The 26695-nt window shown below is 36.1% G+C and overlaps 2 protein-coding genes across 2 annotated transcripts; both read left to right on the top strand.

The window, feature by feature from the left end:
* Nucleotides 1–15228: 15228 nt before the first annotated feature.
* On the top strand, nucleotides 15229–16512 carry LOC145800498 (uncharacterized). The gene has a single exon (XM_082890189.1). It carries the CDS (start codon nucleotides 15229–15231, stop codon nucleotides 16510–16512), a length of 1284 nt encoding a protein of 427 aa, XP_082746315.1.
* A 794-nt stretch (nucleotides 16513–17306) lies between these two features.
* Nucleotides 17307–19263, top strand: LOC145800497 (uncharacterized). Its single transcript, XM_082890188.1, has 3 exons — nucleotides 17307–17549; nucleotides 17652–17939; nucleotides 18769–19263. Exons 1-3 carry the CDS (start codon nucleotides 17307–17309, stop codon nucleotides 19261–19263), a joined length of 1026 nt encoding a protein of 341 aa, XP_082746314.1.
* Nucleotides 19264–26695: the final 7432 nt, after the last annotated feature.

Raw genomic sequence — 26695 nt, 5'->3', positions numbered from 1 at the left:
TATTTTTGTTATTTGTAAAATTTTTAGTGAATATTTTTAAAAATTTGAAGTAAATTTTTTTTTTTAATTTTTAGATGCACATTACTTAAATGTATCTAAAAAATAAAATATTTGTAAAAAATATTTTTCAAAATCAATAAATACACAAGAATATGAAAAATGTATTGAATTTTCATTGTTTTATTTTTTTTGAATTTTTGGTATTTAGTAAATTTTTTATAGATTTTTTTTACAAATATTATACTTTTTAAATTTATTTATGTTAGGTGTATCTTAAAATTAAAAAATATATATATATAAACTATTAAAAAAAACAAAAAAAAAATTGCAAAAAACATAAAAATTTCATTTTTTTGGAAGACAAATCCTTAGTTGTGATACCAAACAAGCTGGTTACTTTTTTAGACCTAGCTGAGAAGAAGTTATTGATTGGTCTATGGAACCGTCATGTGGTGCCCAATAGGGTTGTGATTGGTGGAGGAGATGATATTGGGTATACTTCTTTAGTGGAGTATGAAAATGAGACCTAATTGATTTATTAAAAGAATTGGATTTAGTTTGGTATTGATCATAATATATTTTTAATATATTATATCTGATTTTTAGAGACCCAATGAATATTTAATAATTTGTTTGGTAATAGTTATGGTTTTCATAAAAAAAAAGCCCCACAATCAAAACTACACATATATTGTTTCAGCCATGATTAAGACCCCCTCAAACTCTCCACCCTCACCACCCTCACACACACACGTGGGGTTGGTGATAAGGGAGAAGAAAAATAAATAAATAAATAAATAAAACTGACCAATCAAAGGCAAAGGGGTTGTGGGGGTGACCCTCAAAAGGGGGTCCGGATCTTTATTCATATTGTTTTAGTCTTCCGAAAATAAGTGTGGCGGCATCTACAACATTGTGAAGTAACTTGGAGCAACAACTTTTTTTTATCATTACTCGGTGGTGGTATTTTGGTGAAGCTGATTTGGTTCATTATTTTAGATCTTTTATAATTTATTTTGAAAATTTTTGTTTATTTATTTGGTAAGATCTTTTCTCTTGATTATTTGTGATTATTTATAATTCACCTAAGGGTGATTTGTGAGATCAATCGTGTCTCATTTGTAATCGTTTAGAAATTTTTTGGTTGATAGTGGAATCGGATTTCGATCCCATAGACATACCTCACATTGAGGGAACCACGTAAAATTCTTGTGTCGTCGTTGATTTAATTTTTCCGAATTAGTTTTTATTCCCATTAATTGATTTACTTGTGGGAAATCGTATATTTTCTCTAACAATTGGTGTTAGGGCTTATGATTTATTTGGGTTTATTTATTTGTGTAAATCAATATAAGAGAATGTGGGTCGCATGTTTAGCTTCAATGGAAGCAATTGAGTAACTTAGAAAACTAAAATGGATGACCTATTATTTTATAAAGATTTTTATGGACCCATTGAGGGTGATAGTAGCAAACTCGAGGATATAAAAGATGATGAATGGAAGAGACTTAATTGAAAAGTCGTTGGTGTTATTCGTCAATGGATTGATGACAGTGTGTTTCATCATGTTGCTACTGAAACTTCAGCACACGATTTAAGGAAAAAATTACAAGGCCTTTATGACAAAAAAATTAGCCACAAATAAAGCTTTTCTATTTCAAAAGTTGGTTAATTTAAAATATAAAAATGGCAGTCCTATTCCGGAACATTTGAATGAAATAAAGAGTATTGTTAACCAACATGCTTCTAAGAAAATTATTTTTGATGATGAGTTGCTGGCTTTAATGTTACATAGTTCTTTGCCAGAAAGTTGGGAGACTTTGGTTGTGATGGTTAGTAATTTGGCGCCCGATGGAGTTGTCACAATGAGCCAAGTCACTAATAGCTTGTTGAATGAAGAAACTAGAAGAAAATCAGTAGGCTACTCTCATTCGGAGGCATTTGTTGTGAGAGGCCGAAGCAAAACAAGAGGAATGAGTAAGACTCATCGTGGTCATGATCAAAGCCTTGACAAATCATGAGATGGTTCTTTTTCAAAGAAAGAAATTGAGTGCCATTATTGCCATGAGAAAGGGCACATAAAGTGGGAATGCTGAAAGCTTAAAAACAAGAAGAAAAGACGTGACAAAAGTGTAGATAAGAAGTAATAAGACACAACGACGGTTACTATCGATGATCTGATGGTCGTTTGTAAAGATGATTGTATCAATTTTATAGATCAAGAGAGCAATTGTGTGATTGATTCTGATGCTTCTTTTCATGTAATTTCTTGAGTTGATTTCTTCACTACCTACACCAAAGGAGATTATGGTTTTGCTCGAATGGGTAATGAAGGTTTGTCCAAGATTATTGGCATGGGTGATGTTTGCTTAGAAACAAATTTGGGCTGCAAATTGTTGCTTAAAGATGTGAGGCATGTTCCCGATATTTGCTTCAATTTGATCTCTATCGGGAAGCTAGATGATGAAGGCCACAACAACAAATTTGGTGATGGAATATGAAAGCTCACAAAGGATTCTTTGGTGGTGGCTAAGTGTAAGAAGACTCATACACTTTATTCGATGCAAGGAAAAATTTGTAAAAGTGTTGTCAATGCACTTGAAGATAATACTTTTACCAAATTGTGGCACAAGCAGTTTGGGCACATGAATGAAAAAGGGTTACAAGTTTTGTTCAAGAAAGAGCTTCTACCCAATTTGAAAGGTACACATCTTAAAACTTGTGTTTATTGTTTGGCAAGCAAACAACATAGAGTTTCTTTTCATAAAAATATTGCTTCTAGAAAAGAAAACGTTTTGGAGTTGATTCATTCGGATGTTTGTGGTCCTTTGAAAGTTAGAACACATAGTGATGCACTTTATTTTGTTACTTTCATTGATGATTATTCAAGGAAAGTTTGGGATTTTATACTAAAAACTGAATATCAAGTTCTAGATGTATTTAAGTGTTTTCAGGCCATGGTTGAAAGGCAGAAATTGAAGTGCATCCAATCAGGTAATGATGGTGAATACATTGGGCCATTTGATAAGTATTGTCCCAGCCAAGATATTCGGCACCAAAAGACAGTTAAGAAGACTCCTCAATAAAATGGCGTTGCTGAGAGGATGAACCGTACCACTGTGGAAAAAACAAGGTGTCTGCTTTCACATGCTAAATTGCCAAGATCCTTTTGGGGTGAGGCAATGAGGATAGCGGTTGACGTGATCAATTTATCTTCTTCCTATCCTTGGAATGAGGATGTCCTAAACAGAGTTTGGACCATCAAAGATGTGTCTTATGCACACTTGAGAGTGTTTGGTTGCTGAGCCTTTGTTCACATTCCAAAGGATAAGAGGTCTAAGCTTGATAGCAAGTCAAGACAATGCATTTTTCTTGGCTATGGCGCGTGATGAATTTGGTTATAGATTGTGGGATCCAGTCAACAAGAAAGTTATTCGAAGCCGTGATATTGTGTTTCTTGAAGACCAAACAATTGAAGACTTTGGTAAATGTGATCAACCAGAGCTAAAAACTAGTTATCATATTGATATGGATCTATCTCCTTCATCTTCGGTCGATGATGAAAATAGGGGAGATGTGCAGCCACGTCTTGAAGATGTAGATGACGATACTACTCCAAATGTAGTTGAGCTCAAAATTGAGGAAGAGCATCCAACTCAAGAACAGCCACAACAACTTGAGTTGAGAAAATCTACAAGGGACCAGCAACCTTTGAGAAAGTATCCTCCTAATGAATTTGTGTTGATTTCCGATCAAGGGAAGCCCGAGAGCTACCAAAAAACAATTAAGCATGCAAAGGAAGATGATTGGAAAAAGGCCATAAAAGAGAAAATGAATTCTTTATCTGAAAATCACACTTTTATGATTTATTGAAGTTGCCTAAGGGGAAGAAAATTCTGAAAAAATAAGCGGGTCTTCAAATTGAAGAATGGTGGCAAGAATCTGAGGTACAAAGCACGTCATGTTGTGAAAGGCTTTGGGCAAAAGAAATGTATTGACTTTGATGAGATTTTCTAGTTAGTTGTGAAGATGTCTTCTATTTGGATTGTACTTGGCATGGCCGCAAGTATGAACCTTGAAGTTGAGCAACTTGATGTGAAGATCGCATTTCTTCATGTGATCTTGAAGAAGAAATTTACATGGAGCAACCGAAATGTTTTTGTAGAGAAAGGGAAAGAGAAATTTGTTTGCAAATTGAAGAAAAGTTTGTATGGCCTCAAGCAAGCCCCGCAGCAATGGTACAAAAAATTGACTCTTTCATGATGAATAATGGTTTTTCTAAAACCACTTTAGACCATTGTGTGTTTGTGAAAAATTTCTCAAATAGTAAATTTATTATTCTTTTGCTTTATATTGATGACATGTTAATTGTGGGTCAAGATTACACTATGATTAATAGGTTGAAATTGGTGTTAAGCATGTCTTTTGCTATGAAAGATTTGTGGTCGGCAAAACAAATACTTGGTATGAAAACTGTTCGTGATCACAAAAAGGGGCTGATTTGGTTGTCTCAAGAAAGTTACATTAGACAAGTTCTTGAAAGGTTCAACGTGGATAAAGTAAAGTCGATTGGTTGTCCACTTGCGGGTCACTTCAAGCTTACTTCAAATCAATGTCCTACAAGTAAGAAAGACAATGAATAGATGCTGAAAATTCCTTATGTTTCAGCGGTTGGTTCTTTGATGTACGTCATGATTTGTACAAAGTTGGATATTGTTTACGCCTTGGTGTGGTGAGTCGGTTTCTGTCTAATCCGCGTAAAGAACATTGGGTAGCGGTGAAGTGGATTCTAAGATATCTTCGAGGGACTTCGAAGGTGTGTTTGTGTTTTGGGGATGGTAAGTTGATACTTGACGAGTTCACAGATTCTGACATAGCCGGTGATGTTGATTCTAGGTGATGACATTTGCAGGGGGAGCTGTGGCATGACAATCTTAATTACAAAAATGTGTTGCTCTCTCAACTACCAAAACTGAATTTATTGCCATTACGAAAGTTTGCAAGGAAGAGTTATGATCGAAGAAATTTTTCTAGGAGTTGGGTTTAAGGCAAGAAAGGTATGTGCTTTATTATGATAGTCAAAGTGCTATTCATTTGAGTAAAAACTCTACTTTTCATTTAAGATCAAAATACATTGATGTGAAATACCATTGGATTCGTGATGTGTTAGATTCAAAATTGTTGTAACTCGAAAAAATTCACACAGATGATAATATTTTGGATATGTTGACTAAGACTTTGTCGAGGGACAAACACTTAAAGTGTCGAATTTTGGTAGGTATGGTTGATTTCTCCACCTAAGTCGATAGGGGGAGAATTGTTAGGTATACCTTCTTAGTGAAGTATGGGACCTAATTGATTTATTAAAATAATTTAATTTGATTTAGTGTTGGTGTTTGTTATAATATATTTTTAATATATTATATATGATTTTTGAAGGTCTAATAAATATTTATAATCTATTTTGTAACAGGTAGAGTTTTCATAAAAAGCCCCAAAATCAATAATATATATACTGTTTCAGTCTTCTGAAAATAAGTGTGGTGGCATATATAACATTGTAAATCAAATCAGTGGGGTGTAACTTGGAGCAGCAGCTTTTTTGATCATTATTCGGTGGTGGTATTTTGGTGAAGCTGATCTAGTTCATTATTTTGAATTTTTTACAATTTGTTTTGAAGATTTTTATTTATTTATTTGGTGAGATTTTTTTTCTTGATCATTTAGAATTCACTTAAGGATGATTTGTGAGATCAGCCGTGTCTCATTTCTAATTATTTGGAAAATTTTTGATTGATAGTGGAGTCATATTTCGATCCCGTAGACGTACCTCGCATTGAAGGAACCACATAAAATTCTTGTGTCGTTATTGATTTAACTTTTTCACATTAATTTTTATTCTCATTGATTGATTTATTTGTGAAAAATTATATATTTTTCCTAACAGATGAAACCCATGAATTTATATTCAGTGATTGAGAAATATAAAAAAAAATATAACAAATTGTGGTTCACGAAAGATATGGCCGCATGACGTCTCCAGACCAATCAGTAATTTTTTCTCGCGTAGATGGCGACACTTAATTATTTGGTACTAGAAATCATCTAGATGCTCAATTATTTTGTAATAGTCGTAATCTGGTCTTTCAAAGATACAAGATCCCATTTCAATTTTTTCATTAAGTAGTGTTGTAAGAGTGATTTTTGTGTGTAAACAAGGTATATTTATATAATACTTTTTACTATTGTGATTGATGAAAAGTAATGGTGTATGAGTTATATTATTGAGTATTTAGAAACATTGGTATATATATTTGTGATTGATGAAAAAATAATACCACTTAATACGTTATTAATATACATAACTTTTTCATATTATAGACTCACATTTTAAATCTTTTATTTGACCTATAATAATATAAAAAGAGAGATAGATCCTACAAAATAATATATTTTTTTCATCTCAAAATAATAGTCCTTTTTAAGAAATTTAATTTTTTTTGATATTACAATTATTATACTTTAAAAAAATTAATTTTTTAAAATTACCCTTTAATAGTATATTTTTTAAGGAATATCAATTATTATAATTATATTTTTAATGTTGTTAATAAACTTAAAAAAATGATAAAATAAGGAATTTATATTTTTTTAATTTTTAATTTTTTTAAAAAAATATTAATATTTTAAAATAATAAAAAATATAATAAGAGACCAATAAAAGTAATAATAAATTAAAAATTAACATGTGTTCTACACACCACTATTGATGGAAATTTTGTCGGGCACCATTGCCTTGGAAAGCCCAAGTCGGCCATGATTGACTTTAATGATAGTGACGTAAGAGCCTACATCAGCTATTAGATTTTTGAGCATTGAAAGAGACCCCTCCAATCACTACCTTACAACCCCACACATACGTGGCGAGGTGGTGATTGGAGGAGAAGAAAAAAAAAAAAGTAAAAAAAAAAGTAGCTAATCAAAAAGGAGAGGGGATCAAAAGGGATAAGGGGAAAGGGGATCTTAAACATTTTTGTAGATTTTTTGTACATAAATATTTGGATGCAATATCTCAATTGGATTTTTGTACATAAAATATGTGGATGCATCCCTATTGGCATGCCTCATTTGGAGTAGAGTGCTGTTTTTGAGCACGACATCCTCCCATAGCCATTTGATAAATCTAAGAGAAAAAATGCTATGGTCCATAACGTTTATGTTTTCTTGATTTATGTTTAAAGTGTTATAAATTAATTTTTATTTATTTTTAAAAAATTATAAACATTTGAAATAAAATAATTAAAAACAATTTAAAACAAAAGTCATTTTACGTGTTTGTGTGCGTGGGCATATGTGTATATATATTATTTAAAAACAATTTAAAACAAAAGTCATTTTACGTGTTTGTGTGTGTGGACATATGTGTGTATATATACTAAGGCCGGGAATTTTAGATTTTAGTTAAAAAAATCAAAAAAATATTATAAATTATCACATAATTCTCTCTTTTTTTTGTATATTTTTTTTATAAAAAATAAAAAAAAATTAAAATAATCAATTCTCAGATGAAATTTGACATAAAAATTAATGCGCGACATCACATTGATGGTATATCAAATGTAATAAATCTTCTGACAAGAATGATTATAAATAAATAATCAACTACATAAAACATAAGTAGACGCCATCAAATAAAATATATGGTTGAGATTATTTTTTATTTAATTTTAAAGGGATTTACGTGTAGATCTTAATAAGTAGATTTATTATTTAATTAGTCGTATAATAATTAATGACATTTAATTATAAATTTTAGCAACAGTTTAAAAAAATCATCACAAAAAAGTCTCTAATTTTTAATTTTTAGCGAAAATTTGAAATATGTCACAAAAAAAGTCACTAATTATAAATTTTAGCTACAATTTATAAAAATTGTAATAAAAAAGTCACTAATTGTCAATTTTTAACAATATATATAAAAAATAGTCACAAAAAATTATTTTTAGCAACAATTTTTAAGACTTATTTTTCATAAGACTTTATAATAATTAAATTTAACTATTAAAATCTATTGATAATTTACCCTAAATTTTATGATCAATTTTGTGTCCTTAACCTAATTGTTAATCTTCCAATATATTGGACTTTAGTCAGACTAAACAATTGAGGAATTTAATAATCAAAAATGATTTGCACCCCCACTTTTTCAACCCCCAGTGACCCCCAGTGTTTTCCTATTGGCTGGAAATTTTTTTTATTTTTTTTTTCTATCGGCCAATGACAGGGGCCCATGTGGACTGGGGGTGCTGGGGGTCACCCCCACTGGGGTCCCCAGCACGGTTGTTTAATAATAACACTAAGGAGTCAGCTTCTCTCTAGTTGTGTTTCTTAATTGGAGTGTTCTGTTAGAGTTCTGTGGCCCACCACGAAACTCATATTGATGATCCAAATCGTTAAATATATAGGACTCGTCGAGTACTTCATTCCTATAAAAATTTACATTGATCGGATATCAATAGTTACGTGATCAGATTATATTTGTGTCAATAATTTATTTTTAAAATCATAATTATTGTTAACACAAATTTGATCTAATCAAGTGGCTATCTATATCCGATCAATGTGATTTTTTGCAAAAATAAAATACTCGGCGAGTCCTAATTATTGCACGATTCAAATTATTGATGTAAACTCTACAGTGGGCCTATGAAGCTAGATAGTACACTCCAATCCGATTTTGAATTAAAGAAAAAGCCTGGGCCTAATACCAAATCCCAGAGTAAAGAACATCAAGTGCAATAAAAGGCAGTTTGCAAGTACAACGAATTAAATAAAATAGTTGAACTTTGTTTCCAAGTAGTTTCGAAATGGGATAATGGTCTGGTGTGGAATGTACATCGTATATAATTTTATCATAAAATTATTGAAACAAATGAATTTTTGATAACTTTAATGCGAAATTAAAGTAGGTCCTAACCATTCGTTGAGGTGGGAATTAAATGGCTTTAGATTCTTTGTAAGAAGGCCTTTACACTACCAAAAGAATGAACAAAAACTATTAAGAATTGAATAAGAAATTGTCTTATAAAGTTAGCCTCATGAATGAGGTATTGAGAATTGTGTATAACTACCAGTTCCACATTGATTTTAGAGAAAAACTTTGATGGATATTTAAACCTCAAGATTATGAGAAGGGCATGAGCCCTTTGGGGCATCCAAATTTTTCGAAGGAATGGAGTTATGGATGCTTTAAAGATGTGCTTAGGCCAAGATTATGGTCCAAGTTGGTTATGCAAAAATTGCCACACACAGGCGATCCCCTCTACGGACCGAACCGGGTCTTGGTCTGTGGGTCTCGGATCGTGGATCTTGAGGCTTGAGTTAGGTTTGGGCTAGGGCGAATTAGTGGTCCACCAACCTAATCTTTTTGGGTCAAGTTTGCTGCAAATATGTAAATACGCACAGATGTATAGTGTGTAACTTACACATTGAATCCCCATCAATTTTGTGCATTACTCCTGGAGTAATGGGCATTGGTTACTAACTTTCATTGCTGCAGACTCCTCCTCTCTCCCCCATGGTGTATAAATAGGGACCAACCTCTTTGGTTGTCAAAAGAGATTTTTTCCTTCCAAAATTATACAGTCAGCTTGTTTGCTCTTATGATTTTCTTCTTGTGTGAGAAAGTGCTGCCATTGTCGGTTCGCCAAAGCTAATAGAAGGCGCTTCTGCATTAGCTGGTCTAACCGTCATATCTTGGGAAACAGAAGTCGACGTATCTCCAGCACCCACAGTGAGACGGCTAATCTATTTTAAGGAGACTATAGTACCACACAGGCTTCGTTTTGATTCCTTGTCTTTCAATATATTATGTGTTATGTATTTTTGTTTCATGTTCCATAATGTAATTTATCAAATATAGATTTATTTGATGTTCTATAATTTAATTTGTTAAATATGAATTTATTTGCTTTGTTTAATTACACAACAAAAATTGTTGGAAAATGGCTTTAAAAAATCCTTATTTTTGCTAACTTTGAGCTCTAATTAAGGTGGGACCCAAGCGTTATTTTTAACGTTTCTAATTGGGTTCATGTTTAATGCCACGTAGTGAATAAAACCGTGCATTTGGTTGGCCAAAACCATTTTCGGATGAATGAGAATTCAACATGCATTTTTGGGTTCGTGGAATGCTTTAGGTGGGTTTCCTACACATTTGTGAAATGAGCTTGTTCCACATTGGAAAGGCTTATGGATTTGTGTGGGTTTATATACCTTAGCTTGGGATACTTGGGATGTACCCCTAAGGGGTACCCAAGTTTGTAGAAGGGTGATGTTAAGGGTAAAGTGGGCTAGACCCATTGGACCCAAAACAAAAACCACACACGCCGCAGCCGCCATCCGTCCGAGCAGGCTAGGCTGGGCACGTGTGTGAGGTTAGGTTGGGCTTGTCTGGTCCAATACTTATCTTTTTGGGCAAAAAACATTTGTAATTTATTCATTTTTTTTTATTTTGGTTTCAAAATTCAAAATAAATTAGTCTAACCCAAACAGGTCCTAACCCATCTGAACAGTTTCATACCTGTTGTATTCAAACCAAACAGATCTACATCTTTCCAAACAGTTCAAACAGGTTTTTCTGGTTTAAATCTGTCCAAACAGTTGCCTATATGTTGGCACCTGTTCGAAGAGCCACCATTCCTCCTATATAAAGCCTACTTCTAGCAATTCATTTCATTCGATTTTCCTCTCAGATTTTCGTCATTCTTTTCCCTTTTTCATCTTCCTATTTATGCATGAGTTCTGCATTTATTTTAGAAAGAAAAATAGAGAGTTACAATAGAGTTTTGGTTCGCCAAACTTGATTTTATAGTGCTGTAAAATCAAGTGTTACTCGTTGCATCATGGGAAGTAGACGCTGATAAATTTCGAAGCACCGGAGTGAGGGCAAAATCTACTTTAAGGAAATTATGTCCAACACAAGCCTCGACATTAATTTCTGTAAGCGTTTAATTCGGAATTTAATTTATATAATTATTTTCTGAATTGTTTTATTTTGTTGTTTATTTTATTTATACATTTAATTTACACACACAGACCACTGTGGGTATAATAATCTTAAAGTAGATTTCTGATTTTTATTTATTTCTGTGTTAGACAAACAAATAATTTGTTTCGGGAAATTAAATAGTAGTCATATACTGTTTAATTTCTTGAATAGTAGTAATATACTATTTAATAATTTCTTTGATAACATAGTAGTATTATACTATTTATTATTGGAATTTTGTTACAAAATATTATTCTGTATATTTTGTGTGTAATTTTTTTTTTGTATAAATTTATGATTGGTGTCTTAATATTTTGCTAGAATTATGTCAACTGAAATAAACAGTACTGAGACTGTTATTACTCTGACCCCCACACCTGTTGTGCCAGTAATAACTCCGGCAGTACCGGTAAATCATCGGGAGAAGTTAGAAAAATTCAATGGAAATGATTTTAAAAGATGGCAACAAAAAATGATGTTTTATCTTACCACATTGAATTTGGCTTAATTCACCCATGATAGAGCTCCAACGCTGAACGAGGGAGAAATTGACTAACAAGTGTTGCCACAGTCGATGCATGTAAACATGATGATTTTCTGTGTCGGAATTATATCTTCAATGGGTTGGATAATACACTATACAATGTGTATAGCGTCAAAAGCATTGCTAAAGAACTATGGGAATCTCTAGATCATAAATATAAGACAGAGGATGTTAGTACAAAGGAATTTGTTGTCGGGTGTTTTCTGGATTTTAAAATGATAGATTCCAAAACGGTTATTAGCCAGGTTCAAGATCTCCAATTAATTCTCCATGACATACATGTGGAAAGGATGATTCTCAGTGAATCTTTCCAAGTAGTGACAATCATTGAAAAGTTTCCACTATCCTTAAAAGAATTCACGAATTATCTGAAGCATAAACACAAGGAGATGAAGTTGGAGGACCTGATGGTGCGGCTCAGAATTGAAGAGGGCAACCGTTGTTTCGATAAGAAGTCAAGAAACCATGTTATGCAGGCTAAAGCAAATGTTGTGGAACATGAACATGGGTCAAAGTTCAACAACAAGAAGTGGAAGTATGATGGCAATGATCCCAAACAAGGATTCACTAGTAAGATCAAAGGGATCAACAATGGGTTCAACAAGAGGTTCAAAGGCAAGTGTTTTGTGAGCGACAAAGATAGGCATCGCGCTAAGGATTGTCACGTTCGCAAGGATGGAGGGAGTTCAAGCAAAAAGCCAGCATAAGCCAACATAGCCAAGGATTTTTATCTTTCCGATGGAGTGGCAGACATCAATCTTGCTGCAGTAAGTCTCTGAAGCAAATTTGATGGGCAATCCCAAGGAGTGGTGGATGGATACCAAAGCAACTCGCCATATCTGTGCAGATGAGAAGATGTTCATAACCTACAAAGTGGTGGAAAGTGGGGAACAACATTTTATGGGAAACTCCTCCACTTCAACTGTAGAAGGATAATGAAAGATCGTGCTGAAAATGACCTCGGAGAAAGAACTCACTCTTAACAATGTACTCCATGTGCCAGAGATTCGCAAAAATTTGATTTCCAGGTCATTGTTAATCAAGAATGGGTTTAAATTAGTCTTGGAATCTAACAAGGTTGTACTCTCCAAGAGTGGCATGTATGTGGAGCAAGGTTATATGAGTGATGGGCTTTTTCAGCTCAATGTAAATATTGTTGTACCTAATTTGGCTATTAATAATAAGAACACATCTTCTGTTTATATTGTTGAGTCTTTTTTTTTATAGCATGGTAGATTAGGACATGTTAATTTTAATTCTTTGTGTAGACTTGTTTCTTTAGAATGTTTACCAGACTTAGAGTTTGATCATAATTATAAATGTGAGATTTGTGTTAAGGCAAAACTCACTAAGGCATCATTTAATAAAGTAGAGAGATGTATTGTACCTCTAAATTTAATTCACACAGATATCTATGATTTAAAATTTGTTGAAACTAGAGGAGGTAAGAAGTACTTTATTACTTTTATTGATGATTGCACTCGATATTGCTATGTTTACTTATTGAGAAGTAAAGATGAAGCCTTAGAAGTTTTTAAACTGTAATAACCCGACCCTCGTATGTGTTTCTGGTATATTTTCAGTCCCTCATTCTGTGCATTTAAATGCTTACTGTGAAATTTTATGTGACAATATGTATTACACAAATGAATCTTATGATTAGAGACCTATATTTGTTTAATGAGAAAAATATCTGTCACAATTACAATGTTTGGATCAGAAATTGAGAGCCTTAGAGGCTTAATAATCTGGAATTGATTTTACATTTGAGATCAACATAATTTTTAAGTCGTAATAAGCATTTTTATAAAAATTTGATTTGGAATGATTAAACTGATTGATTTTTGTTTTATTCATTTTATATATATATATATATATATATTTGTTCCTTAAACATTTGACTTGAGAACTCATTTCACAAATATCTCCTAGGAGAGAATTGGAGAAGGAAAATAGGGGAGAAGTTCTTCAAGGAAGAAATTAGGGGAAATTAAGAAGGTTTATAGAGATTCTAACCTAAGGACACACTCCGGGAGGGACTAGCACTCCGCCACAACACTGTGAGTAGTAGTACTGTAGCAGTACGCTTTATTTATCGCTAATAATTACCATTAGCACTCTGTTAGTCGCAAATCAACCATGTTAACTCATCTGAACGATTGAAAGAATGTATGTACTTTCGTATGATTCTGAAACTCTGTATGACTCTGAAACTAGTCTGCTCTGATGATATCTAGGCCTATGGCCAATTTGTGGAATCTATTAGGCCTGTGGCCAATCTGTGGATTCTGTTAGGCCTATGGCCAATCTGTAAAATCTGTCCGGCCTAAGGCCGTTCTGTATATCTTTGGGCTTAAAGCCACTCTGTTTAAAGACTGGGCCCAAGGCCGTTCTGGAAATAGTTACAAAATTAGACTAACCATATGCCATCTGAATTTATATACGCATTGATATGCATTATAATTCAAATTGACCACTAAATTGTTTAAGTACTATTATTCATTGAGCCTGGCTCACGCTGTATTTTGTCTGCTTCTGTAGGTAGTTAACCTGGAGGTCAGTCTTAACCCTGATGCTCGTTCCTCTTTTGTCATCTGCATTGTGTCCAGGCACTTAGACGAAGCCTTTCATTTTGTGGGGTTTTGCCAAGCTTTTGGCTTTGTACTCTAATTGTATGTCTTAGGCTAATGTGTATAACCCCTTCCTTACTAATGCTTTTGTTATACGCCCAATTATGGGGCCGGGTCTGCATATGTGTATGTCTATAATTGGTGCTCAGATGTATGGTTACTGTATATTATCTACTCGATGCGATGTTTGTGATCCTGGCATATGTTAGTGGTAGCTCAATGGATATTATTTTATGTTCTTAAATGCTTCTGTTCCGGCCCCTATTGTATACATGTCGAAATTGATGTCCATTTCTGAAATGGTTATGCCCAAAATTTTAGGGGTGGGTTTGGGGGCATGACAAGTGGTATCAGAGCACAAGTTGCTATCTCACACACGAATCCATTGAGCTTTAGGATGTCTAGCAAATACTTAGGCATCATGCATAACATTCTGAAAGCTTATGAAAAGATTGATGGCAACGTTAAATGTACTCTGCTAACGCTAACGATTTTGAACCATGCCTATTGTATATCTCTTGTGCATATTGTAATTGATTGTTATGTAGAATATGGTGAGAACAAGAACGGAAGACCCAGAAGATGCTACTTCGGCACGGTTGGACAGAATCGAAAGAATGATCATGGAAATGGTGGAGACTTTACGACAACAACAGCAACAGCAACAGTCACAACCACAACCGCCACTGCCTCCGGTACCTCCGCCTGTGGTACAAGATTTTCATGCTGAGGACCGAACTATTACACTTACGAAGGAATTTAAGAAAATGAAGCCACCATCATTCAAGGAAGGAATATAACTGATGAAAGCGGAAGCGTGGGTGTTGGGAATAGAGAAATTGTTCAAAGTATTTCCGTGTACCGAAGCCCAAAAAGTACAACTCGCTGCCTTCACTCTTGAAGACAAGGCACAGAGATGGTGGATGCTTACGAGAACTATACACTAGGGGTTAGCATGGGACAGATTCTTGGAGCTGTTTTATGACAAGTACTTCCCTCAAAGTATGCGAGACAAGAAGGTGATGGAATTTGAAACTCTTAGACAAGGAAATAAGACTGTTGCAAAGTATGAAGCTCAATTTGCAGAACTAGCCCGGTCTGCACCTCATATGGTGGATACAGATTATAAGAAGGTGCGAAAATTTGAAGGGGGATTACGGGGTGCTATCCTGGACCGAGTTAACATGTTAAAGTTACCTACCTATGTCGATGTGTTGGAAAGGGCTGTTATAGCAGAAGGAAACCTTACTGCTGAGAATTGGATTTCTGAATGGAAAGGAAAGAGGCAGAACAATCAATTGCCAAGAGGGTCAGTCACCCTACCAAACAAGAAACAGAACTCAGGGACTTCTGGTACTTCTACCTCTACTCCGGACTCAGTTCATGTTTGTTCAGCATGTGGAAAAAAGCACCGTGGGACTTGTTATCGGTTGTCTGGAGCATGTTTTCGATGTGGCAAAACAGGTCACCTGGTAAAGGATTGCCCTCAAAGGAATCAGCAAAATGGCAATAGAACTGTTACAAGTTTAGCGAGGTCTACATCAACTCCCACTACCAAGTCAGCCGCCAAACCTGTTAACAATAAAGACACCTCAAGACAAGGTATGGTATTGGCATTGGTTCCGGGAGATGTGCAAAACGCTGCAACAGTAGTGTCAAGTACTTTTATTGTTCACGATCATTCTGCTCATGTATTGTTTGATTCTGGCTCTACCCATTCCTTTGTGTCAAAACTATTTGCTCAAAATTTAGATAGATCTGAAGAAGTATTATCCTATATGTTATGTGTGTCTTCACCTTTGGAAGACTCTATGATCTGTACTTCTGTTTATTTTGCTTGCGAACTTCAAATTGGGGATATCCGGCTATATGCTAATCTATTACCTCTTGATATGACTTGTTTTGATATTATTCTGGGAATGGACTGGTTGAGCGAATATGGTGCAACTATTGACTGTTTGACTAAGCAAATTAGTTTTCACCCTCCAAGACAATCAGAATGTACTTTTCAGGGACATGGAGTGGCTTCTCCACCTTATTTGATTTCTGCAGCAAAGGCTTGTAAATTAATTCAGAAATGGTGTCAGGGGTATTTATGTAGTGTTTTAGAGAGGCAAGTGACGAATGGGAGTGCCGACATGATTCTAGTTGTCTGTGAATTTTCGGATGTTTTTCCGGAAGAATTGTCGGGGGAGTTAGTGGACCGTGAAATTGAATTTACAATTGAAGTGATACCGGGAACCCAACCCATTTCTAAAACTCCGTACCGGATGTCACAGTTGAAATGAAGTAATTAAAGACTCAGTTGCAAGATCTACTGGATAAGAGGTTCATTCGCCCGAGTGTCTCCCCATGGGGTGCACCAGTTCTGTTTGTGAAAAAGGAAGATGGGACACTCCGGTTATGTATAGATTACAGGGAACTCAATAAGGTAACGATCAAGAACAAATACCCACTGCCACGTATCGATGATTTGTTCGACCAGCTACAAGGGGCACAGGTCTTTTAAAAAATTGACTTAAGATCAGGATACCACCAACTGAAGGTCAAAGCTGATGATGTTGAGAAGACAGCTTTTCGAACCCGGTACGGTCATTATGAATTTCTGGTTATGCCATTTGGAGTTACTAACGCACCAGCAACATTTATGGATTTGATGAACTGTGTCTTTAAGCCTTATTTGGATGAGTTTGTGGTGGTCTTTATTGATGATATCCTCATTTACTCGAAGAATGCAGAAGCTCATGAGAATCGTCTTCACTTAATTCTTCAAACACTTCGAGAAAAGAAACTATATGCAAAGCTGAAGAAATGTGAATTTTAGCTACAAGAGATGGCATTTATGGGGCATGTAATAACAAAGGAAGGAGTCTCCGTTGATCCACACAAAATTAAGGCGATCGTGAATTGGCCAACTCCTACCAATGTGACTGAGGTGTGTAGTTTTATGGGGTTAGCAGGATATTACAGGTGGTTTGTCCAAGATTTTTCCAAAATCGCTGTACCGCTTACATAATTGACTCAGAAGGGGGTCGCGTTTGAATGGTCAGAATAGCAGGAATCTGCTTTCCAGGAATTAAAAATGAAGTTGACCACAGCTCTGGTTCTTGCTTTACCATCTGGTACTGAAGGATTTGTGATCTACACTGATGCTTCTCATAAAGGGCTAGGTTGTGTGCTTATGCAAAATGGGAAAGTTATCGCTTATGATTCACGTCAGCTTAAATCCCATGAAAAGAATTATCCCACACATGATCTCGAGCTAGCGGCAGTAGTTTTTGCTTTGAAGATATGGCGACATTATCTGTATGGCACCACTTGCAAGGTCTATACTGATCATAAGAGCCTCAAGTACCTTTTTACGCAGAAGGAGTTGAATATACGATAGCGACGGTGGTTGGAACTTATTAAAGATTATGATTTGCAGATCCATTACCACCCTAGTAAAGCCAATACAGTTGCAGACGCGCTTAGTCGAAAGAATATGGAGAATTTGGCAAATGTGCTTACGGAGCAAAAGGAGTTAATGATTGACTTGGATAAGATGAAAGTAGATTATGTGATGCGTGGTCAGAAAGCCATAGTAGCAACAGTAATGGCCCAACCGACATTACTTGAAGAGATCAAACTACGTCAAATAGAAGATGAAACTTTAAAGAAGATATGTGATGAGTTAGGGACAAAATCAAAACCGGGATTCAGTTTGGTGAATTCGGTACTCAAATTTCAAAACCGAATATGTGTTCCCAATGTGTTGGAACTTAAATGGAAATTGATGGAAGAAGCACATGCCTTGAGACTTTTAATGCATCCGGGGAGTACTAAAATGTACCGAGATTTGAACCAAAATTTTTGGTGGCCATGCATGAAAAAGGAGATCGCGGAGTTCGTCTCTAAATGTTTGCAATGTCAGCAAGTAAAGGCAAAGCATCAGCGACTGGCAGGGTTATTGCAACCCCTTCCAATCCCGGAATGGAAGTGGGAACATCTGACCATGGATTTCGTCATAGGATTACCACGAACTCCTCGGGGGTATGAATTCTGTATGGGTTATTGTGGATCGATTAACTAAGTCCGCTCACTTCCTACCTGCGAAGACTCAGTATAATGCAGATAAACTCGTTGTAATCTATGTGAACGAGATAGTAAGACTTCATGGTGTTCCGGTCTTAATTGTGTCAGACAGAGACCCAAAATTTGTTTCAAGATTTTGGCAAAGTCTACAAGAAGCAATGGGTACGGAATTAAAGTTTAGTACAACCTTCCATCCTCAAACAGACGGACAATCTGAGAGAACGATACAGACATTAGAGGATATGCTCCGAATGTGTGTTCTGAATTTTCAGGAAAGTTGGGAAACCCATCTACCGTTAGTAGAATTTGCATACAATAATAGTTACCATTCGAGTATTAAGATGGCACCCTATGAGGCTCTGTATGGAAGACCGTGTCGTTCCCCCATGTGTTGGGCCAAAATTGGAGATATATCATTGCTAGCGCCCGAAATTGTTTAGTTGACAACTGAAAAGGTTAAAACTATTCAGGAAAGGTTGAAAATTGCTCAAAGTAGGCAGAAGAGTTATGCGGATAACCGACGAAGGGATTTGGAATTTGAAGTGGATAGTCATGTGTTTGTGAAAGTTACTCCGATGAAAGGACATCCAACGTTCGGGAAAAGGGGTAAGTTAACACCCCAGTATGTTGGTCCCTTTCAAATTTTGGAAAGAGTGGGTCCAGTAGCTTACCGAGTTGCCCTTCCACCAAATATGAGCCAAGTACATAACGTGTTCCATGTCTCTATGCTTCAAGGATATCTTCCGGATCCGTCTCATATCATAGATTACTGCCAAATCATTTTGGATGGTAAATTGACATACGAAGAGAAACCTATTCGAATTCTAGATCGGCAAGTGAAACAGTTACGAAATCGAGAAATTCCAATGGAAAAAGTTGAATGGCGAGAACATTACGGAACCGAAGCTACTTGGGAAAAAGAAGAGGAAATGCAACACCAATATCCACATCTATTCCTATCTTGAGGTAAAACAAGTTTGAAGGACCAAACTTATTTAAGGGGGGGAGAGTGTAATAACCCGACCCTCGTATGTGTTTCTGGTATATTTTTAGTTCCTCATTCTGTGCATTTAAATGCTTACTGTGAAATTTTATGTGACAATATGTTTAAGAAAATGAATCTTATGATTAGAGACCTATATCTGTTTAATAAGAAAAATATCTGTCACAATTACAATGTTTGGATCAGAAATTGAGAGCCTTAGAGGCTTAATAATCTGGAATTGATTTTACATTTGAGATCAACATAATTTTTAAGTCGTAATAAGCATTTTTATAAAAATTTGATTTGGAATGATTAAACTGATTGATTTTTGTTTTATTCACTTTATATATATATATATATATATATTTGTCCCTTAAACATTTGACTTGAGAACTCATTTCACAAATATCTCCTAGGAGAGAATTGGAGAAGGAAAATAGAGGAGAAGTTCTTCAAGGAAGAAATTGGGGGAAATTAAGAAGGTTTATAGAGATTCTAACCTAAGGACACACTCCGGGAGGGACTAGCACTCCGCCACAACACTGTGAGTAGTAGTACTATAGCAGTACGCTTTATTTATCGCTAATAATTACCATTAGCACTCTATTAGTCGCAAATCAACCATGTTAACTCATTTGAACGATTGAAAGAATGTATGTACTTTCATATGATTTTGAAACTCTGTATGACTCTGAAACTAGTCTGCTCTGATGATATCTGGGCCTATGGCCAATCTGTGGAATCTGTTAGGCCTATGGCCAATCTGTGGATTCTATTAGGCCTATGGCCAATCTGTAAAATTTGTCCGGCCTAAGGCTGTTCTGTATATCTCTGGACTTAAAGCCACTCTGTTTAAAGACTGGGCCCAAGGCCGTTCTGGAAATAGTTACAAAATTAGACTAACCATATGCCATCTGAATTTATATACGCATTGATATGCATTATAATTCAAATTGACCACTGAATTGTTTAAGTACTATTATTCACTGAGCCTGGCTCACTCTGTATTTTGTCTGCTTCTATAGGTAGTCAACCTGAAGATCAGTCTTAACCCTGATGCTCGTTCCTCTTTTGTCATCTGCAGTGTGTCCAGGCACTTAGACGAAGCCATTCATTTTGTGGGGTTTTGCCAAGCTTTTGGCTTTGTACTCTAATTGTCTACCTTAGGCTAATGTGTATAACCCCTTCCTTACTAATGCTTTTATTATACGCCCAATTATGGGGCCGGGTCTGTATATGTGTATGTCTATAACTGGTGCTCAAGTGTATGGTTACTGCACATTATCTACTCGATGTGATGTTTGTGATCCTGACATGTTAGTGGTAGCTCAATGGATATTATTTTATGTTCTTAAATGCTTCCGTTCAGGCCCCTATTGTATACATGTCGAAATTGATGTCCATTTCTGAAATGGTCATGCCCAAACTTTTAAGGGCGGGTTTGGGGGCATGACATAAATAATATAAACTTGAGGTTGAAAATCAACTTGGCAAAACTATTAAGATAGTAAGAAGTGACAGAGGTGGTGAGTATGATGCACCATTTAAGGTGGGACTCAATAACATTTCTAATTGGGTTCATATTTAATGCCGCATAGTTAATGAAATCGTGTATTTGGTTGGTCAAAACCATTTCCAGATGAATGAGAATTCAACACACGTTTTCGAGTTCGTGGAATGGCTTTAGGTGGGTTTCCTACACATTTGTGAAATGTGCTTGCACTATATTAGAAAAGCTTATGGATTTGTGTGGATTTATATACCTTTGCTTGGGATACTTGGAATGGGCCCAAGGAGTGCCCAAGTTTGTGGAAGGGTGAGGTTATGAGTAAAGTGGGCTAGACCCATTGGACCCAAAACAAAAACCACACGCGTGCGCCATTGCCACATTTCGTCCGGTCAGTTAGTCGGGCGGGCTGGGCTGGGTGTGGGCACGAGTTCGTGGTGTGAGGTTGGTTTGGGCTTGTCTGGCCAAATTCTTATCTTTTTGAGCAAAAAATATTTGTAATTTATTTATTTGTTTTTTTTTTTATTTTGGTTTCAAAATTCAAAATAAATTAGTCCAAATTTTTTCCTTTACCCAAACAGGTCCTAACGCATCTGAACAGGTTCATACCTGTTGTATTCAAACTGGTCAGATCTGTAGCTATCCAAACAGTTCAAATAGGTTTTTCTGGTTTGAATCTGTCCGAACAGTTGCCTATCTGTTGGCACCTGTTTGAAGGGCCACCATTCCTCCTATATAAAGCCTACTTCCAGCAATTCATTTTTTTCAATTTTCCCCTCAGATTTTCATCATTCTTTTCTGATTTCCATCTTTCTGTTTATGCATGAGTTTTGCATTTATTTTAGGAAGAAAACGAGAGAGTTATAACAGAGTTTTGGTTCGCCAAACTTGATTTTATAGTGCTGTAAAATCAAGTGTTAGTCATTGCATCCTAGGAAGTAGACGCTGATAAATTTCGAAGCACCGAAGCGAGGGCAAAATCTTCTTTAAGAAAATTGTGTCCAACACAAGTCTCGACTTTAATTCCTGTAAGCGTTTAATTCGGAATTTAATTTATATAATTATTTTCTGAATTATTTTATTTTGTTATTTATTTTATTTATACATTTAATTTACACACACACCACTGTGGGTTAACAATAATTATGTAAGTTTTCACGAATTTATATAAGTGATATTGTAAAAATGCATAAGCTGAATATAAATTTGCTTAAGTTCGTGAAAACTTAAGACTTTTACAAATTTGTATTCAAGTTACGCAGTTTTGTGAGATTACTTATGTAAGTTCATGAATATATAAGTAATTTTGTGGTAAAGTTACAAATAGTGTGTATTGCACACCCCAAATAAAATAAAATAAAATAAATACTTTTTTTCAGTGTATATTTTGAACCAAATTTAAAAACCAAGTTGAACAAAGACCGGATGAATGACTCGGAAATGAATAAATCAAATATCTGTAACTTAACGGGGGAAATTACTTATGAAAATGGAAACAGTGTGAATCTATGACCCCGATAAGTACTTGATATAAGTAATGTAAATAATAACGTAGTAAAGTTGTGTTCAACTGTATTTGTTTTCTGTATGTCTAAAGGGGATCTGTTTTCTGAAATATTATGTGTTGTGCAATGAATAATTGTCCAATCTCTGATATGTATTCGTGTGACTCTTGGTATTATGTGATATCTGTTGGCTGTTACCCGGTATCGGAGGTTCCTTTATGGAACTTATATCTGTCTGCACTCTGTTACCCGTACCGGAGGCCCTGTCATGGGGGCTCAGCTTATCTGTTCTTTGTTCCCCAATTCGGAGGTTCCTTTATGGAACTGGTTATTCATAACCATCACGTGTCTGCATCTGTTCTGTATCTGCTATGTCTGCATCTGTTTTGTATTTGCTCTGTTAGTGCTAATGAATGCACCACGTATGCTTATGTAAGAATTGTGACATCTGTGTATGATCTGGACAAGAATACGAACATAAACATGAACATGTATCTGAATCTGTTCTGGACTAAAATCTGAATGCGTATAAGACTCTGTTTTGATATGAACCCTGAGCATGAGCATGTTTATGATTATGGTATGCTTCTGTTTTGTAAAGAGTTAAAGTTACATTTATGATGGGCATCATTTTTGTTGACATACGTTAACTCAAGTTTGGAGGACCAAACTTTTTAAGGTGGGGAGACTGTAATAACCCCGACTCGTAATTAGCTACTAATCAATGATTAAAGATGCTAATTGAGTGGATCAAATGAATTATGAGATTAATATGTAAATTGCGTGATATTTGGCCTTCTATCTGTTACTTATAGAATATCTGTTTGGAATTCCACTTTAAAATGTAAATTGAAAGCCTTATCGGCATCCGAAACCGAAGTTGACTACACCGATATGTTATTTGGAATTTTTAGATCCATATGGCAAGTTTTATTAAAAATTGATTCAGAACGATTAATTAAGTCACGTTGTAACAAGCCCGCGAGGGACCTCGCTACAGCTCGGACTCGATTTGTAGTCACGGTTCTAAGTCTGAACCAAAGAGTCCAAATCCGGCAAATCGTTTTGAGAAAAAACAGATTTTTGAAAGAAGTGCCAAACATGGACTGCTTTGCCAGATACAGAGTCGCCACCTAAATATTTTATTAATGGGAAATTTAGGAAACCCTGACTCGGTGCCAAAGGCCACGTGTCCGTCATCACCAAAGTTGCCTCGGCTCGGGAACTTGGGTACGATTGGGGAAGGTCACTTCGTGAGCACCCCCGCTCGCCCGATCAAAGATCGGCCTCTACTAACCATGATATCTATTTTTGAAAACATTGTGTGTTCTTAATCCAGTTATTAGCCTAGGTTACTATGTGATGCGCACAGCATACAAGTATAGACCAGGTCGTCTGAATTGGAACAAAACATTTCATGTTTGTTTTTTGAAAATGGTTTGCTACCCGCAGGTAGGCTTGAAACATTTGATGATTTATTCCAATTTAAATAACCCAGCCTTCACCCACAGGCATTCAGGCAGTTATATCACATAAGCAATTAGCCTTATGGTAAGCATGCTATTCATGGCAGCACTCACACGCATGCAAGGATGCTAAAGCATAAAACTTACCTGGTACTCCAAGCCAAAATAGAAACTATATTAGAAATCATGTATGATCCTAAGCATACAGAAATGCCTAATGCAACACATGCAAAAATGCAAACTATAGCAGGCTCGGCTATTCTAAACATGGCATATGGAATGCTACAGCTAACATGTATTCAACTTGGAATTGAAATACAAATGCAGTTAGTATGATGCGCTGAGCCCGGTGCATGCAAAACAGATGAATGAATGCAAACATGCTATCATACTGTATGCTAATTGAAATATGCCCTAATCTAACCATCATAAGCAGGTAAATAAAAGGGAAGAAAGACGTAGGGTTGGAAGACATACATCACACTCACCCACACTTATTACAGTTATGCCCTCGCACAGAGGGTCCGAATAAATAATACAGTCCCAAATAAAAGAATATTACAGTCCAAATATTACAGTCCAAATAATATACAAATTCCTAATTAATTAACAAATTAACTAAGACAATAAATGAAACTGGCATGCAAGTCAGGGACTGCCTTGCTTCTGATGGATGATGCATGTCCGGGTTGTCTTGCGCGGAAATCCACCGGGATGCCCCAATTAGCCTCTGTTTAGCAGTAATTCTTGAAACGCGCGCCAAATCCCGAAAAGTTGCTGATTCTTCATTTTGCTGCAACAGAGAGCAGGAAAGGGGCATAGCAATGTATTTTCACAGATATATGCATGCCTCGATCCTCGTGCCACCAATCACGCATATCGATGCATGATGGCCGAGGAGTCGAATTGCACAATTCAATATGGAATGAATGCACATGAAAACACAACAAGACCTAACTCCATCATGGATAATCCGGAGTGTCGGTGACTGGGGAATTGAGACACATTCCGTCACTCGGAGTACGAAATGCACCTCGTTTCCCGTGCCCGGGCTAACTCCTATTCCGAACATAATGCAATATGCATGATATGCATGAATGCAACTAAGATACAATCCTAACATACACAATGCTTATGAAAATGAGATGCCTCGAAATGCGTGCACACGGGCACGCAAACCGAGAAAATGCATGAATGCGATCTAAGATACAACCTAGTATGCACTATGCTGTGAAAATGAGATGCCTCGAAATGCGTGCACACGGCCACGCAAACCGAGAAAATGACATACGCAATGCAAATGACATGGAAATATGATATGGGCTTACACTAATCATGAGAGAGCCTCAGCCACACTAACATAAGAGGCCGATGGATGAAAATGAAGTGCCTCGAAATGCGTGCACACGGGCATGCAAACCGAGGCAATGGCATACGCAATGCAATGGCATGGAAATGGCATGGAAAATGTAACATGGACTTATACTAACATGAGATAGCCTCAGCCACACTCACATAAGAGGCCGATGGATGAAAATGAAGTGCCTCGAAATGCGTGCACACGGGCACGCAAACCGAGGCAATGGCATACGCAATGCAATGGCATGGAGAAGGCATGGAAAATGTAACATGGACTTATACTAACATGAGATAGCCTCAGCCACACTCACATAAGAGGCCGATGGATGAAAATGAAGTGCCTCGAAATGCGTGCACACGGGCACGCAAACCGAGGCAATGGCATACGCAATGCAATGGCATGGAAATGGCATGGAAAATGTAACATGGACTTATACTAACATGAGATAGCCTCAGCCACACTCACATAAGAGGCCGATGGATGAAAATGAAGTGCCTCGAAATGCGTGCACACGGGCACGCAAACCGAGGCAGTGGCATACGCAATGCAATGGCATGGAGAATGATATGCAAGCATGCTAATGGAATTTCAGCACTGAAATGTGGGGAAAACGGCCCCGAAATGAGGCGAAGACACACCCGATGCATGGAATCTCTCCCGAAATGCTGAATTAGGCACCCGAAATGGCCTGTAGCTATACCAAACATGCATAATTGGCACATGGAATGAAAAGACAGAAGCAAGGCAGCCCCAAATTAAGCATTTTACTAGTACAAAACATGGCCAAACAGCAAGCAAAGATAGGGAAAAATTAGCATGCGAAAATGGCCCTAAACATGAGGTTATGAAGCAACTCACAACTACTAACTCCAAATGGGTTAGGACCCTTCAACAACATTGAAGAGGGACCAAAAATAAGCACTTTCACAGAACTGTAAAAACCTCAAAAACAAACATAGATAAGGCTAAGTTCTTATGCAAGAAAATGGACCAAAAGGTGGCCAAAGAGGCAAGTGGTATATGCAAAGCCCAAACTGAAAAATTCCCTTCTACAAAATTGAAGAGGGACCAAAAATAAGCATATTTACAGAACTATAAAATGACCAAAACAGTATACAAACATGCTAGAAATGCAATGCAAAATGATGCTAAAAAGAGGCTATAACATGAGGTATGCAAAGCATTCACCAAACGGCCAAAGACCCTCAATGAAACATGAAGAATGGGCCAAAATAAGACTATTTTCAGAACTGTAAAAGGGCCAAAAACAAAAGCATGATAGGCTACCAAAACATGCAAGAATGGGGACCAAAAGAGAGATATAACATGAAGTGACATATGGAAGTCCCAAACCATGAAAGGCCCTAAAGAAAACATGAAGAATGGACCAAAATGAGACTATTTTCAGTGCTGTAAAATGGCCAAAAACCAAAGCATGATAGGCTGCCATAGCTTGCAAAAATGGGACCAAAAAGGGAGTATAAAGGCAAGTATAACATGGAGGTCCCAAACAGTGTTGAGCCCTTCTTCAATGTTGAAGAGGGGCTCAAAATAATCCTATTTACAGTTTACAC

This window comes from Camellia sinensis, chromosome 10 (assembly GCF_055761805.1).
Source record: "Camellia sinensis isolate YWXY chromosome 10, ASM5576180v1, whole genome shotgun sequence".
In the NCBI taxonomy this organism is placed as follows: domain Eukaryota; kingdom Viridiplantae; phylum Streptophyta; class Magnoliopsida; order Ericales; family Theaceae; genus Camellia; species Camellia sinensis.
This window is presented reverse-complemented; position numbering and strand designations above follow the sequence as displayed.